The sequence below is a fragment of the Heterodontus francisci genome, chromosome 17 (assembly GCF_036365525.1).
Source record: "Heterodontus francisci isolate sHetFra1 chromosome 17, sHetFra1.hap1, whole genome shotgun sequence".
NCBI lineage: Eukaryota > Metazoa > Chordata > Chondrichthyes > Heterodontiformes > Heterodontidae > Heterodontus > Heterodontus francisci.
The window spans coordinates 55,247,997-55,260,191 of record NC_090387.1 but is presented as its reverse complement, the minus strand read 5'-3'; the positions used below and the strand labels follow the sequence as shown (position 1 = coordinate 55,260,191).

At 41.5% G+C, this 12,195-nt stretch overlaps 1 protein-coding gene across 9 annotated transcripts in view; it reads right to left on the bottom strand.

Annotated features, from left to right (window-relative positions):
• Positions 1-12,195, bottom strand: part of chd9 (chromodomain helicase DNA binding protein 9) — a 287,584-nt gene that overhangs the window by 216,025 nt on the left and 59,364 nt on the right. For 8 of the 9 annotated variants that reach the window (XM_068049443.1, XM_068049450.1, XM_068049447.1 and 5 more), the window contains exon 2: positions 10,230-11,922. The exons of the other annotated variant lie outside the window; for it this stretch is intronic. In XM_068049443.1, coding sequence (XP_067905544.1) covers positions 10,230-11,765 — 1,536 coding nt within the window. In that variant the 5' untranslated portion in view covers positions 11,766-11,922. The remainder of the gene's footprint in view (positions 1-10,229; positions 11,923-12,195) is intronic. 9 annotated transcript variants of the gene reach the window in all.

Below are 12,195 nucleotides of genomic sequence, written 5' to 3'. Positions count from 1 at the left end.
TTAAATCTGTGCCCCCTAGTCCTTGTACCAACAGCTGATGGGAATGGCTTTTCTTTGTCTGCCTTATCTAAACCTATCATAATCTTGTACACAGCCATCAAATCTCCTTTTCTCCAAGGAGAACAACCCCAGCTCCTCCAACCTAATCTTGTAGCTAGAATCCCTCATCTCCAGAACCACTCTGGTAAATCTCCTTTGCACCCCCTCAAGGACCTTTACATCCTTCCTAAAGTGCGGTGGCCAGAACTGGATGCAATACTCTAGTTGCAGCCTAACCAGAGCTTTATAAAGGTTCAGCATAATTTCCTTGCTTTGAACTCAATGCCTCTAAAGCCCAAAATCCCATATGCTTTGTTAACTACTCTCTCAATATGCCCTGCCACCTTCAAAGATCAATGCTCATGAACACCCAGAACTGTGCCATTAAGTCTATATTGCCTCTCCCTATCCCTATCAAAATACATCACCTCACACTTATCTATTAAATTCCATCTGCCACTTGCCTGCCCATTCTGCTAGCCCTATCCATGTCCTGCTGCAGTCGACTGGTATCATCCCCACTGTTTGCCACTCCAAGTTTAGTATCACCGGCAAAAAATGAAACTTAACTCTGTATTCCAATAGTCATATATATATATAAAAAAAAAACTGGGGTTCTAGCACTGACTCTTGAGGAACACCACTGTTTACCATCCTCCAGTCTGAAAAACAATCACTTACCACGACTCCCTGTTTTCTGTCCTTCGGTCAATATTTTAGCTAAGCTGATACTGACTCTCCTATTCCATGAGCCTCAATTTTGGTAACCAGCTTTTGTGGTATTTTGTCAAATGCTTTCTTCAAATCCACGTAGACAACATCCATTGCATTCCCTACTCTGTTACTTCATCAAAAAATTCAGTTAGATTAGTCAAGCATGATCTGCCTTTTACATATCTCGTTAATTAACTTAAACTGCTCCAAGTGCCTGTTGATTTTCCCTTACCCATCAACAATATTAAACTAACTGGCCTGTAGTTACTGGGAATGTACTTACACCCTTTCTTGAATAAAGGTGTCACATTTGCCACTCACCAATCCTCTGGCACCTCCCCATATCTAGGGAAGATTGGAAGATTATGGCAATCCCTTCCAGTATCTCTACCCTCACTTCCTTTTGCAACCTGGGATGCAAGCCATCCGGACCAGGCAACGTATCCATTCTAAGCATAGACAGGATGTACTGGAAAGGCTGGCTATCAATTTTCCTCCCATTCATCACCTTTATCATCTCCACTTATACCAGTAATTAGTCAGCATCCTCTTCCTTAGTAAACACTGATACAAAGTACTCATTAAGTATTCTAGTCTTGCCCTTCACCTCTAAGCATATATCACCCTCTTTGTCCCCAATAAGATCCACCCCACCTCTTACTACCTGCTTATTATTTACATTCTGGTAGAAGATTTTGGGGCTTCCTTTTATGAAGTGATGAACTATTATCCCCATGTATGTCTCGGTTATGACCGAGGTGGGAATAATGCACTGTCAATTCAGTCCCATTACTCCACAGGTCACAGCATATTATTAAAGTTTCCCACCTACCGGAAATTAGCCAAATTAAACACTATTAACCCCCAGAGTAAAATACACCAAACCAGGTATCTTTAAACAACAACAAATTAGCTATTTATTACTAAACTAAATCTTAAACAATATTGAGATAAATCTATGTCTAAAGACTTTATAACTTCTTATTCCTCCTAACCCTCATGCACATACATTCAAAACCCAATGGTTAACTGGTTTTAAAAATGATGTTTAAAAATTAGAGCTGTTTCCCAAGAATAAATAAATAGCAGGTTGTAAGTCTTGGTGAGTAACGCTCCCAGTTCAGTTAGGTGTTCCAGAGTCGAATAGTCAGATGCCACTCGAAGTCTCCAGGCGAATTTGACAGTTTGTAATGGATTCAAAGTACTTCAGCTGCAGCAGGCGCCACAGATCTTTCAACAAGGAGTGCAACAACAGGTCTATTTGGATTTTTAAATTGTCAGTCTATCAGCAGAAACTTTACTGAGAATTCCAGAACTCCCAGAGACACAAAAAAGCAACAGAAAGTCACTCCTGAGGCAGAGACTTCTTAAAGATTGGAAGTAAAAAGGAATTTGCTACCGTTTCAGGGTTTTCCCCACCCCCCTCTTCAGGCAAAACACAGCCTGTAGGTCAACGTAGATTTTCTGCTGAGACACAAAAATCCTTCCTTCTTTCAAGGAGTACGCTTCGCTGGTCTGCCAGTTCAAATCAGTTTGAGCCAGTCTTTACCCACACAGTCAACTGATACAATGCGGCATGTGACCTTCTCTCGCCTGCTGTTGCCTAGGAAACAGGCTTGCTGCTTGCACACACCGTGCCTAGAGAATATGAAAGCTTCGCTCAATCTTAAAGGTACACAGTCCCCTTTAGATTTTACAGGAGAGAAAAAAAAACACTCCCATGACAGTCTCTTAATTCATAACCCTTAATGGGTATACCTACAGGATATAAACATGTCCGCACCCAAGGTATACACAAACAACAGTACCATCACTCTGATCATTCCGCAAGGAATTTAATTAGATTAGCAAGGACGGACTTGGGTTTCCCAGAGCTAGACTGAGAATCACCACTAACCACCATTTTGGGAAGCGATGACTAAGTGTAGTCTCCAGGTGAAGTGGGATTAGAGGGCAGGGGATAATTAGGCAAGGATGCACAAACTATTTATTCCCCACTTCAAAATCTTACATTATACTTGATACTAAGAAGTGTAGAGGAACAAAGGGACCTTGAAGTGCATGGCCACTGATCCCTGAAGGTAGCAGGATAGATAGATAAGGTGATTAAGCCAGCATATGGGATACTTGCCTTTATTAGCCAAGGCAAAGAAAAGATAATGCTGGAACAGTATAAAACACTAGTTAGCCCACAGCTTGAGTACTGCATACAGTTCTGGTCACTGCATGAAAGGAAAGATGTGATTGCACCGGAGAGAGTATAGCAGAGATTTGAGGATGTTGCCAGGACTGGGGAATTTGAGCTATGAGGAAAGATTGGATAGGTTGGAATTGTTTGCTTTGGAAAGCAGGCAGATTCAACTGAGCTGAAAAAATGAGAGGCCTAGAAAGAGTGAAGAGGGAGAACCTAAATCCCTCAGAGAGATCAATAACTAGAGGACATAGCCTTAAATTAATTGTTATAGGATTAGAGGGGAGTTGAGGATACATTTTTTCCACCCAGAGGGTGGTAGAGGTCTGGAACTCACTGCCTGAAAAGGGCGATAGGGACAGTAAACCTCATCGCATTTTTAAAAAGTACTTGGATATGCACTTGAAGTGCTGTAACCAACAAGGCTACAGACCACTAGCTGGAAAATGGGATTATGCTGAATCATTCTTTTTCAGCTGGGCCAGAGACAATGGGCTGGATGGTCTCTTCCTTTGCCATAAATTTCTATGATTCTATATATTGTCTTAATTTTTATGCAATGTTTGATTTCATATTTTAGTTAAATAGCAAAACCTTGAGCAGTTTTTTTTGGGGGGGGGAATGGAGCTGAAAAATAAAGCTGGTCAGAGGGTGGGGTTTCTCCACAGTACAGGCTAGCGGACCCAAAACTGCAATGCTGCCGCCCACAAGGGTGTAATCAGAACATATGTTTACCCAGGTGGCTTCTATTGTAAATATGGGCATTGGAATTTATAAGGAAAAGCTGATACAGAAGTGTGGCAAAAACATGAACAGTAAACAATGTTGTGTAGACAGGAAGTGCGTGCTGTAAGATTTTCAGTATGTTACAGATTTAAGGTGAGGAAAGTAAGCTTTTTCAGAACAGATTACTCATGACAGTAGTTTTGTCAAAGTTATGCAATTAAACGGTTCTAAAGCCATCGATTTTCTTTTTTTTCCCCTTTCTATCTCTGTCTAATGGCCACTGCCTGGAAAATGTATTTTGCGAGGAAAGTGAAATTCACACAGCTGTTTTGGTTCCAGTATTTGCATTTAAAAAATTTTATTTTCCTCCCCCCCCCAAATCAACTGGGAGTTGCATCACCTGGGAACTGCCATTGTACACTGCACAGTTCTTCTGTTCCTGGACAGGCTGCCAAAGCAGGAAGGCTGGAACTTTATGGCCCCCAACGAGTGGGCTGGTGGCAGGGAGTGGGGGCGTAAAATTGAATGGGAGCCGGGAAGGGAAGGTGAGGTGGGGTGATGTTCCCAACCCCCTCCTGCAATTTTCTGCAGGGTAGCAGCGGTGAGAAACGGCCCACCCGCCCCAGGACAATCAAAGCCCTTAAATGGCCAATTAACTGCCACTTGATGACCTCCTCTCACCGCCGCAGGTATTTTACCCTCAGCAGGCAGACGGCAAATTCCCCAAGAACACTTGCAGGTAAAAGCTAGCGGCCTTCTTGCAGGCTTGGGGCCATCCTGATCGGGCACTCTGCGGCCCACGGAGGGCCGCCCTCAAAGTCCCAACACTGCCCCAAGAACCCCCGCAACCAATACCCCTTGCCTTGCTGGGGCCCAGCCAATTGTCCCCGGCGAGGCCCCAAAAACTTAACTTCATTCCGGGCTGTCCTCCATCTTGCTTGCGATGGCTAGGTGTAATCCCAGCAGTGGCCACCGTTCCCAGTGGCACTGCCGGGACGAAGAGCTGCCAGCCCACTGATTAGGTGGGACTTCCTGTCTCAAGGAGATGGAAGTCCCACCCAAGACCAATTAAGGGCCTGGGGCGCAAAAAGTCCCAGTGGGGCTCCCAGGCCCAGCGGAGCTCCCAGGCCCAGCGGAGGCAGTCTCGCCGCCAACATTTTAGCCAGTGGGCGGAGCCTCTCGTCCAACATAAAATTCCAGCCTAAGGATGTAAACAGTGATGCTACACCAATTATAGGAATACAATTTCCCAAGTGTCATAAAAATATAATTTTGATTTCAAAAGATGGCAAATCAGCCACAAGCATTTAAAATGATTTTCCTGTTCAAACTTTACTAGAGAAACAAATAAATGTGAAACCATGTATATTAATAAAAAGTACAGTTCTGCTGTGACCCGTCTTGCAACCTACTCTGTACACATGAAGCCCACGTTTGCAACCCATTAAATGACCAGGTTACTGAAAATTCTCACTCCTACCTAGTGACACATGCACAACTGTAAAAGCAATGGAAAATTGACTTGCAGTAGGAGAATGCAGTGAGGTTTAAATTGTCAGTTGGGAATAACTTTAAATCACGATTACTTCAGTTATTGAAGCTGGGACAATAACTTGCATTTATATAGTGATGCAATGTCAAAAAAAAAATCCATGGTACTTCGTAGAGGCATAATCCAAAAAAGGACACCAAGCCAAAAGAGGAGGTATTAGGAAGGGGTGACCAAAACGTATGCAAAGATATGGGTTTCAAGTAGGGTCTTAAAGGTGGTGGGAGGTGGAAAGGTGGAGTGGTTTATGCAGGGAATTCCAGAGTTTAGGACCTAGGCAGCTGAATACACAGCCATCCAATGGTGGGGAAGTGGGGGGTAGGGACAGAGGCCTGTATCAGACAGCTGACCAAATCTAATACTGACCCTGTAAGCCCTATGAATCAAACATTTAATTTTCACAGACCGTACAGAAAAAAAAACAAAATTCAGAGCATGACAAATAGATCTTCTCCTACATTAAGCTATAGATATTAGATTATAACACAAACTGTTTTGTCTTCTCACTTCACACCATGCTGTGATCTTGAGCGACACCTGCAATTGCACCAGGATCAGACTAGTGCTATCTTTCGGTCATCAGTGTGGCACAACTGTTACTTGCCACTTATCAGTCCAAACTTGAATGTTGTCCAGGTCTTGATACATGCAGACATGGACTGCTTCAGGATCTGAGGAGCTGCGACTGGTACTGAACACTGCAATCAGCAGCGAACATCCTCACTTCTGACCTTATGATGGATGGGAGGTCATTGATGAAGCAGCTGTAGATGTTTGAGCCGAGGACACAGTCCTGAGGAACTCCTGCAGTGATGTCCTGGGACACAGATGATTGACCGCCAACAACCACAACCAACTTCGTTTGTGCTAGGTATGACTGCAACCAATAGAGAGTTTCCCCCTGATTCCCATTGACTTATCAGGGTTCCCTGATGCCACATTCGGTCAAATGCTGCCTCGATGTCAAGGGCAGTCACTCTCATCCCATGTCTGGAATTAATCTCTTTCATCCATGTTTGAATCAAGAGCCGAGTGGCCCTAACAAAATCCAAACTGAGCATCGATAAGCAGGTTTTTGCTGAGTAAGTGCCACTCATGGCACTCTGCTATTCGCACAATTTGCCACTCTGGTTTTCTTCAAAATTCAGGATACTGTTGTATGGCATACACACCTTCATAATTGAGGTGGTACATGCTAAGTTCTCAGCTATACCTCTGTGGAGGAGAAATAAAGGGAAGGAGGTGCAGGGGAGGTAAATGACAATACATCACTCTCCTGCACATTTTGGTGGCTGACTATCAGACACCGACGGCCACCATCTGGCGATATGCTACCTGCGTACCCTTACCAAGGTTAGTGCTTGGCACTAGGCAATTCAGTGAGAAAACAAAATCCAGATCCAAAATCATAATAAGCAATAATATCCTTTACACAAAACCTGGCATCATTAATGCACTGGCAAATTTCAACCTGGACACTTCTACAGCAACAGTTGTTCAGTTCAAATCACTGGAGAGTAGCATATATGCATTGGCTCCCAACACTCCAATTAAAACCAACTTTAACCTGGTGGCAGAATTATAGACCTGCAAAAAATTCTTTGGAGACCATTAGCCAGCAGATTTTATGTAAAATCCGATTTTAAATTCTTGAAATTAAACTGCTAAATGGAATGTTTTAATGTATTCTGGTACGGTGGTGTGCCAACTGAATGCTGTTGTACAAATTCTGATCTAAGTATAATCATAATTCAAGCTTAGGATTCCTTGTCAAACATATTATGAATTCATCAGGGTTCAAATGTGTTCCATTTATACAGCTGCATTAGGGACTCTGACCATGTCCAGGGTTAAACTGGGTCTTATTAGCAAACAAGTGTTAACCAGTGCCTAATTATCCTGTACTTGTAAAAACTAGTAAAATTGTGGATTTGTTTAGCATTGAAGTGCCAAGAAACAATCTAGGCCATATTGTCATAGTGTTTGCCAATTACAACAGGTAATATCTCCAATCCAACAAGGTTACATTTTACGTATATTACAGGTGTATCTCTTATCTGTTTTGTTTGTTTTTGTTCACCCATCACCAATTTCCTTCTCTGCTTTCAAGACAGCATCGAATCCTTGCAGGGTAACAGTGCCACGAGTGCCTGGCACATGTGTTAGAGAGAGGGAGTATTTCCTGGTTATTTCACTGCTTGGGACATCACAGCTGAGCCTGACTTCACCCAAAAGTCACATATGCACACTTCCAGCAGGAGGTGCTGCACAGCTATCAGTGTATAGCAGTTCCAGCTAATGTTTCCTTCCCTAACCCTTAGCACCGAGCTTTAATACTCCCACCATTTACTTAGTCAACCCAGCAGAGCCGATCATAGAAACGTTTGAGAAGGACAAGCATTTCTGCTTAACATGGAGCTTTTGAGTAAGAACATGACTGTTAAAATCTAACAACACACTTTTGCATGTTTCAGCTACTTTTGGTCAGGTCACAGGGAATTGATCTTTTATTCCATGAGTATATTCCAGCATCACTCCATATTTAACAAAAAGGGTTTCTATTACAATCTTACTTGGCAGTTGCAGCTCTCCCCACTCCTCCAAAATTACCCCAGGATACTTCTTTTTAAATGCACAAGTCTTTTGATGTGTTTGAATCTACACACTGTTGGAATTCCAAACTTGATAAAACATGTTTCTGTTTATTATCTGCATAGTTTCTCATTTTCATTAGAAGCAGGATGACATTGTCCTGAATGTTTCAAAAGTCAGTAGAGCCAAGAAAGCTTTTTTTAAAAAGGTGGCAAATGCAACACAAAAGGAAGAAAATTAAGTTTGAGATATCTCGGTCAATAAGAAGCTACCACAAAATAAAAAAAAAAATTCCATTCACTGTTTTACAGGATTTGGAATGAATTCCCTTGGAGTATACTCACCAAGATAGGTCTGGGACAAACAAGCCCTTAAATGTCTTTAGATAGGTCAGAAGGATGGCTGTAGTGGAAAATAGAAAAATTCATACTGGTGGTGGTGAAGCTGTTCTCATTGAGGTTGATTGAAGGCACATGGTTGGGGCAGAGTAGATGGAGGTTTAATCTGCACCTCGTCTTATACTTGTCCTGGGAGTGTTTGATACTGATACTTAAAGTGACAAAATTGCAAAGAAATGTTGCATTCCCCAGCAATGTATACCTAGAACCTTGAGCACAAAATTCATCAATGAAGTTTCAAATTAATTAAATCACTACAGCGATTAGAATGCTCATCATTAAAAGACCACACCTGTCAGACACCCAGACCCAACAAGATGAATCTGCAATCTAATTTCTCACAAATGTTCAGGTCATACACATTTTATTGGCAAGTTAATTAAAAAACTGTTATCGCGCAGCTTTAAGTTGCAAATGTTATGTAACTTTATGGGAAAATTATATTCAAGATCTAATCCTGAGCTCTGCCAGTCCCTTTGTTCAAGATTTAAAAATTTAAAGAGGGTTTCCAAACAATGTTACATATCACCAATCTGTCAACCACATGCTGGTGAGAAAATTGCGTAAAAGCAAGCAACACAAAGATATCATACCACAAAGACAGAGGCAATACTACCAGTCATACACAATTAAGAACCAACAGCTAAGATACTTCACAGCAACCCTGGCCGCCAGCACATCACAGCTCCACCAATCTAACAGCTGATTAACGCACATAAAATTTGGAAAGTAACAAAAAGCACTCGTACTTGGAAGAACTTTGATGATGCAAATGAACCCTAGTAAATGGCTAAATTTCAATTTTACCATAATTCAACCAGTATGACAGCAGACATTCAGCTTCCAGTCTAGTGACTAGATCATTTAATATTCCAGGTATTCAATGCCTTAATTATAAACAATTCTGCAAAGTAAACGATCAGCAAGCTAAATTTATATTTTAAAGTTTTGCATTAATGATATCAACCGTAGTACACCACCCTTCAATAACTTAGTCAGGCACTCAGACCCAAAACTACAAGTCATAAACAAAAACAGCTCAATTAGTTTCCGAATAAGCATAATCCAGCAATTATAATGCAACTATTAAAATAACAAGTGGGAGGAAATATAATACTTATTTAACTATAACTATATGGGCCAGATTTTGATGAAAAAGATACCAACACCATAAAGCATGCATCATTAATGCTTAAAATGACCAGCAACTTATAGCAAGGAAGAGATACTGCGTGAATTGCAAAGCACAACAAGTTGCAGGTCGATTTGAAACACTGGCTTCACGAAAACAGCATCTAGCCCTTAAGCTTTATAACGCTGCTGCATTTGCACATGTATAGATTTAATTTTCTGTGGCAAGTTTAGTCGAGTAATTAGTACAAATACCCTTTTAATGTAACGATAATTGTTAAAACTACCAATCAACCTCTTGCTCAAAGTAAACAATCAAAAGTATGGAGTCTCATTTCTTCAGGTTATAGAGATTTTTAAAAAGTGACAATTAAAAAAAATTTTACGTGTTTTTCTTACTTTTCCTTCGTCTCTTTTTTCATTCTTTTAATCCAATCTTTTTTCCCTGCTTCTTTCTGTACCTAATTTGACATTGAATTCACCCTCCTCTCAGCCATTCCTCAATCCATTAATCTGATAGGTTAATATCCCATTGTTCAAGGTTCCAAAAGCCCTGTTGCCCTCACCACCCTGTTATCAGCTCGCACTTCCAGCAACTTTATGGACAAAAAAAAACTTTAAAAACTAAATGTGTAGCAACTAGTCTAGCTAATTGGGTACGCCATGAGATGCCCCACTCCAGCAAAATCTGGGGCAATGTTTTTATTTAAATGCTCTTAGATATTTTTTGTTAGTTACAACTTTAGCACAATTATAATGACAGCTGAAAACAGTACTACAAAATGGAGAACATGTGGCCCAAATTCAAGCAAACATTCAGAATTGCCTTACTAAATGTTCATACTAATCAGAATTGATGGGACGTAATCTCTGAATAGTAAGTACAAACCTGCCGCTGCAAAGTCAACTGCATAGACCCCTTCATCTGCCGATGCTGGCCAGTTATCAATGGCTGCCAACGTTGAGAGAGGGTGTGACTGACAGTAGCTGGCTCTTGATGCATTTTTTGTTGGATAACCATCTTCTGTTGCATGTTTGGATGCTGCTGCTGCAATTGCCTTGGACCCGGAGGTGAATCCCTTTGGTCAAGACCTGAATTGCCAAAAGTTGTTAACAGCGGCCCCTGAAAAACATCATCTGTGTTCATCCTGGTCAATGAATGCGTCTGAGACTGCAGAAGTGGATTGCCCTGAAGAGATGAAAAGCCAGTTGATTTCCTTTGAGCTGATGTGTTAGAAAGTCTCACCTGAGAAGCCGAGCTGGTTGTTATTGGCACACCAGTTTGAACAGAGGACATACTTGAAGGACTGAAGTTTCCCTGAGTGTTTACAGAATGCATAGGCTGGAGAACCTTTTGTTTAGCAGAACTGTTGGGATTGAGCATATGCTGTCCGGTTTCCTGGTTGGTCCCTGCCGGCACTGTGAATGTGTCACCCCCAGGGAAGCAAGTCATGGCCTGGGTTACGTGAGTGGAAAGGATTGTAGAAGATGTCAAATTGTTGCCATTTGCTAGGTTGTTACTGGAATAGGAATACTGAGGAGTAAACTGGCTTGAATTATTGATGGAACAAGGAGTCATATCTCGTGATGAGTTTGAAAAATTCACATTCTGATGTGCACTAGTGTGGTTGGCACCACTAGGGAATCTAATAGGATGTACTGGATTCATCGGCAGAGCTGTTGGTTGGTTAAACTGTTGCACTGAAGTGGGTTGTTGTTGAGTGGATGAACTTACAGTTGTAGTTGGTTGGCCCATCTGAGTCATACAAGATGTAGGTGATCCATGGACACCCATAAATTGATTGCCTTGATTTAGAGCTTTTAGTCCTGTAGTGAAATGGTTCATATTCTGTTGAGGTTGCACTGATGCAGGTTGTTGCTGCTGCGGGCTAGACTGATGCAGAGCAAAATCATGATGTGTTAAAAAAGGAGTCATCTGCTGGATGGACTGCGAATGTGTTTGCAAGGTATGGAATGGTGATCCATTTTGATTTGACATCGGGCTTTGGCGACCCCACATTGGGCTTCCATCCACAAATGACTGGCCACTACTGTCATTATGGGCAGAAGGGAACAACCCATTCGTCTGATTTTGCTGATGATCTGGTGAACAATGAAACTGGGAATGTGGAGACAGTACACTGGTATCAGTACCACTGCCCACCAAGTTAAACGGCTGGTTCACTTGATGAAGTTTCAGTGAGTCAAATGTCTGTAACTGCTCAAAGTTAATTTTTTCTGCTGTCTGCGTCTCTGGTACGTGGTGCAATGGCTCAACTTGCAAAGGTTCAAAATCTGCACTTAGGTTTAGCTCATCAACTAATGAAACTGGTCCTGCTTGCGAAAAGCTGTCATCTGTCAAGCCTTCTAATCCTCCACCAAACAAATTGGCATCATCCAAAAAATCCATGATGGGATCAGTCATCTTGCTGCATCTACTGCTCGACAGTAATCAGCAGTTTGCTCAAGTGAGCTTACTTCAGCTGTTTTGCAATGGGCAGTTAAATTTCTTAAACCATTCAACGACTAATCCACAGCATGTCACTTTCTATCCACTTAATGCATGCAGAAGCTAGAAAGTCCTTTAAAAGTAAAGAAAACATCAATTAAATAATGCACTTAATAATCTGCTCTTTTATACTGCATGACCACAGGCAATATTTATCAGACAATTGTCTGAGTATAAATACTCTCCATCTGCTTCAATTATATGTATCTTCAAATCACAGACTGTAGGCCTCATTCACAACCACAGATCTTGAATAACTCTGAAAGTAAAGCAATCTATGAATTTAGATGATCACAACCATTAGTAATGGAGAAAAACCATCATATAAGGCTTTCACACCTTGGGT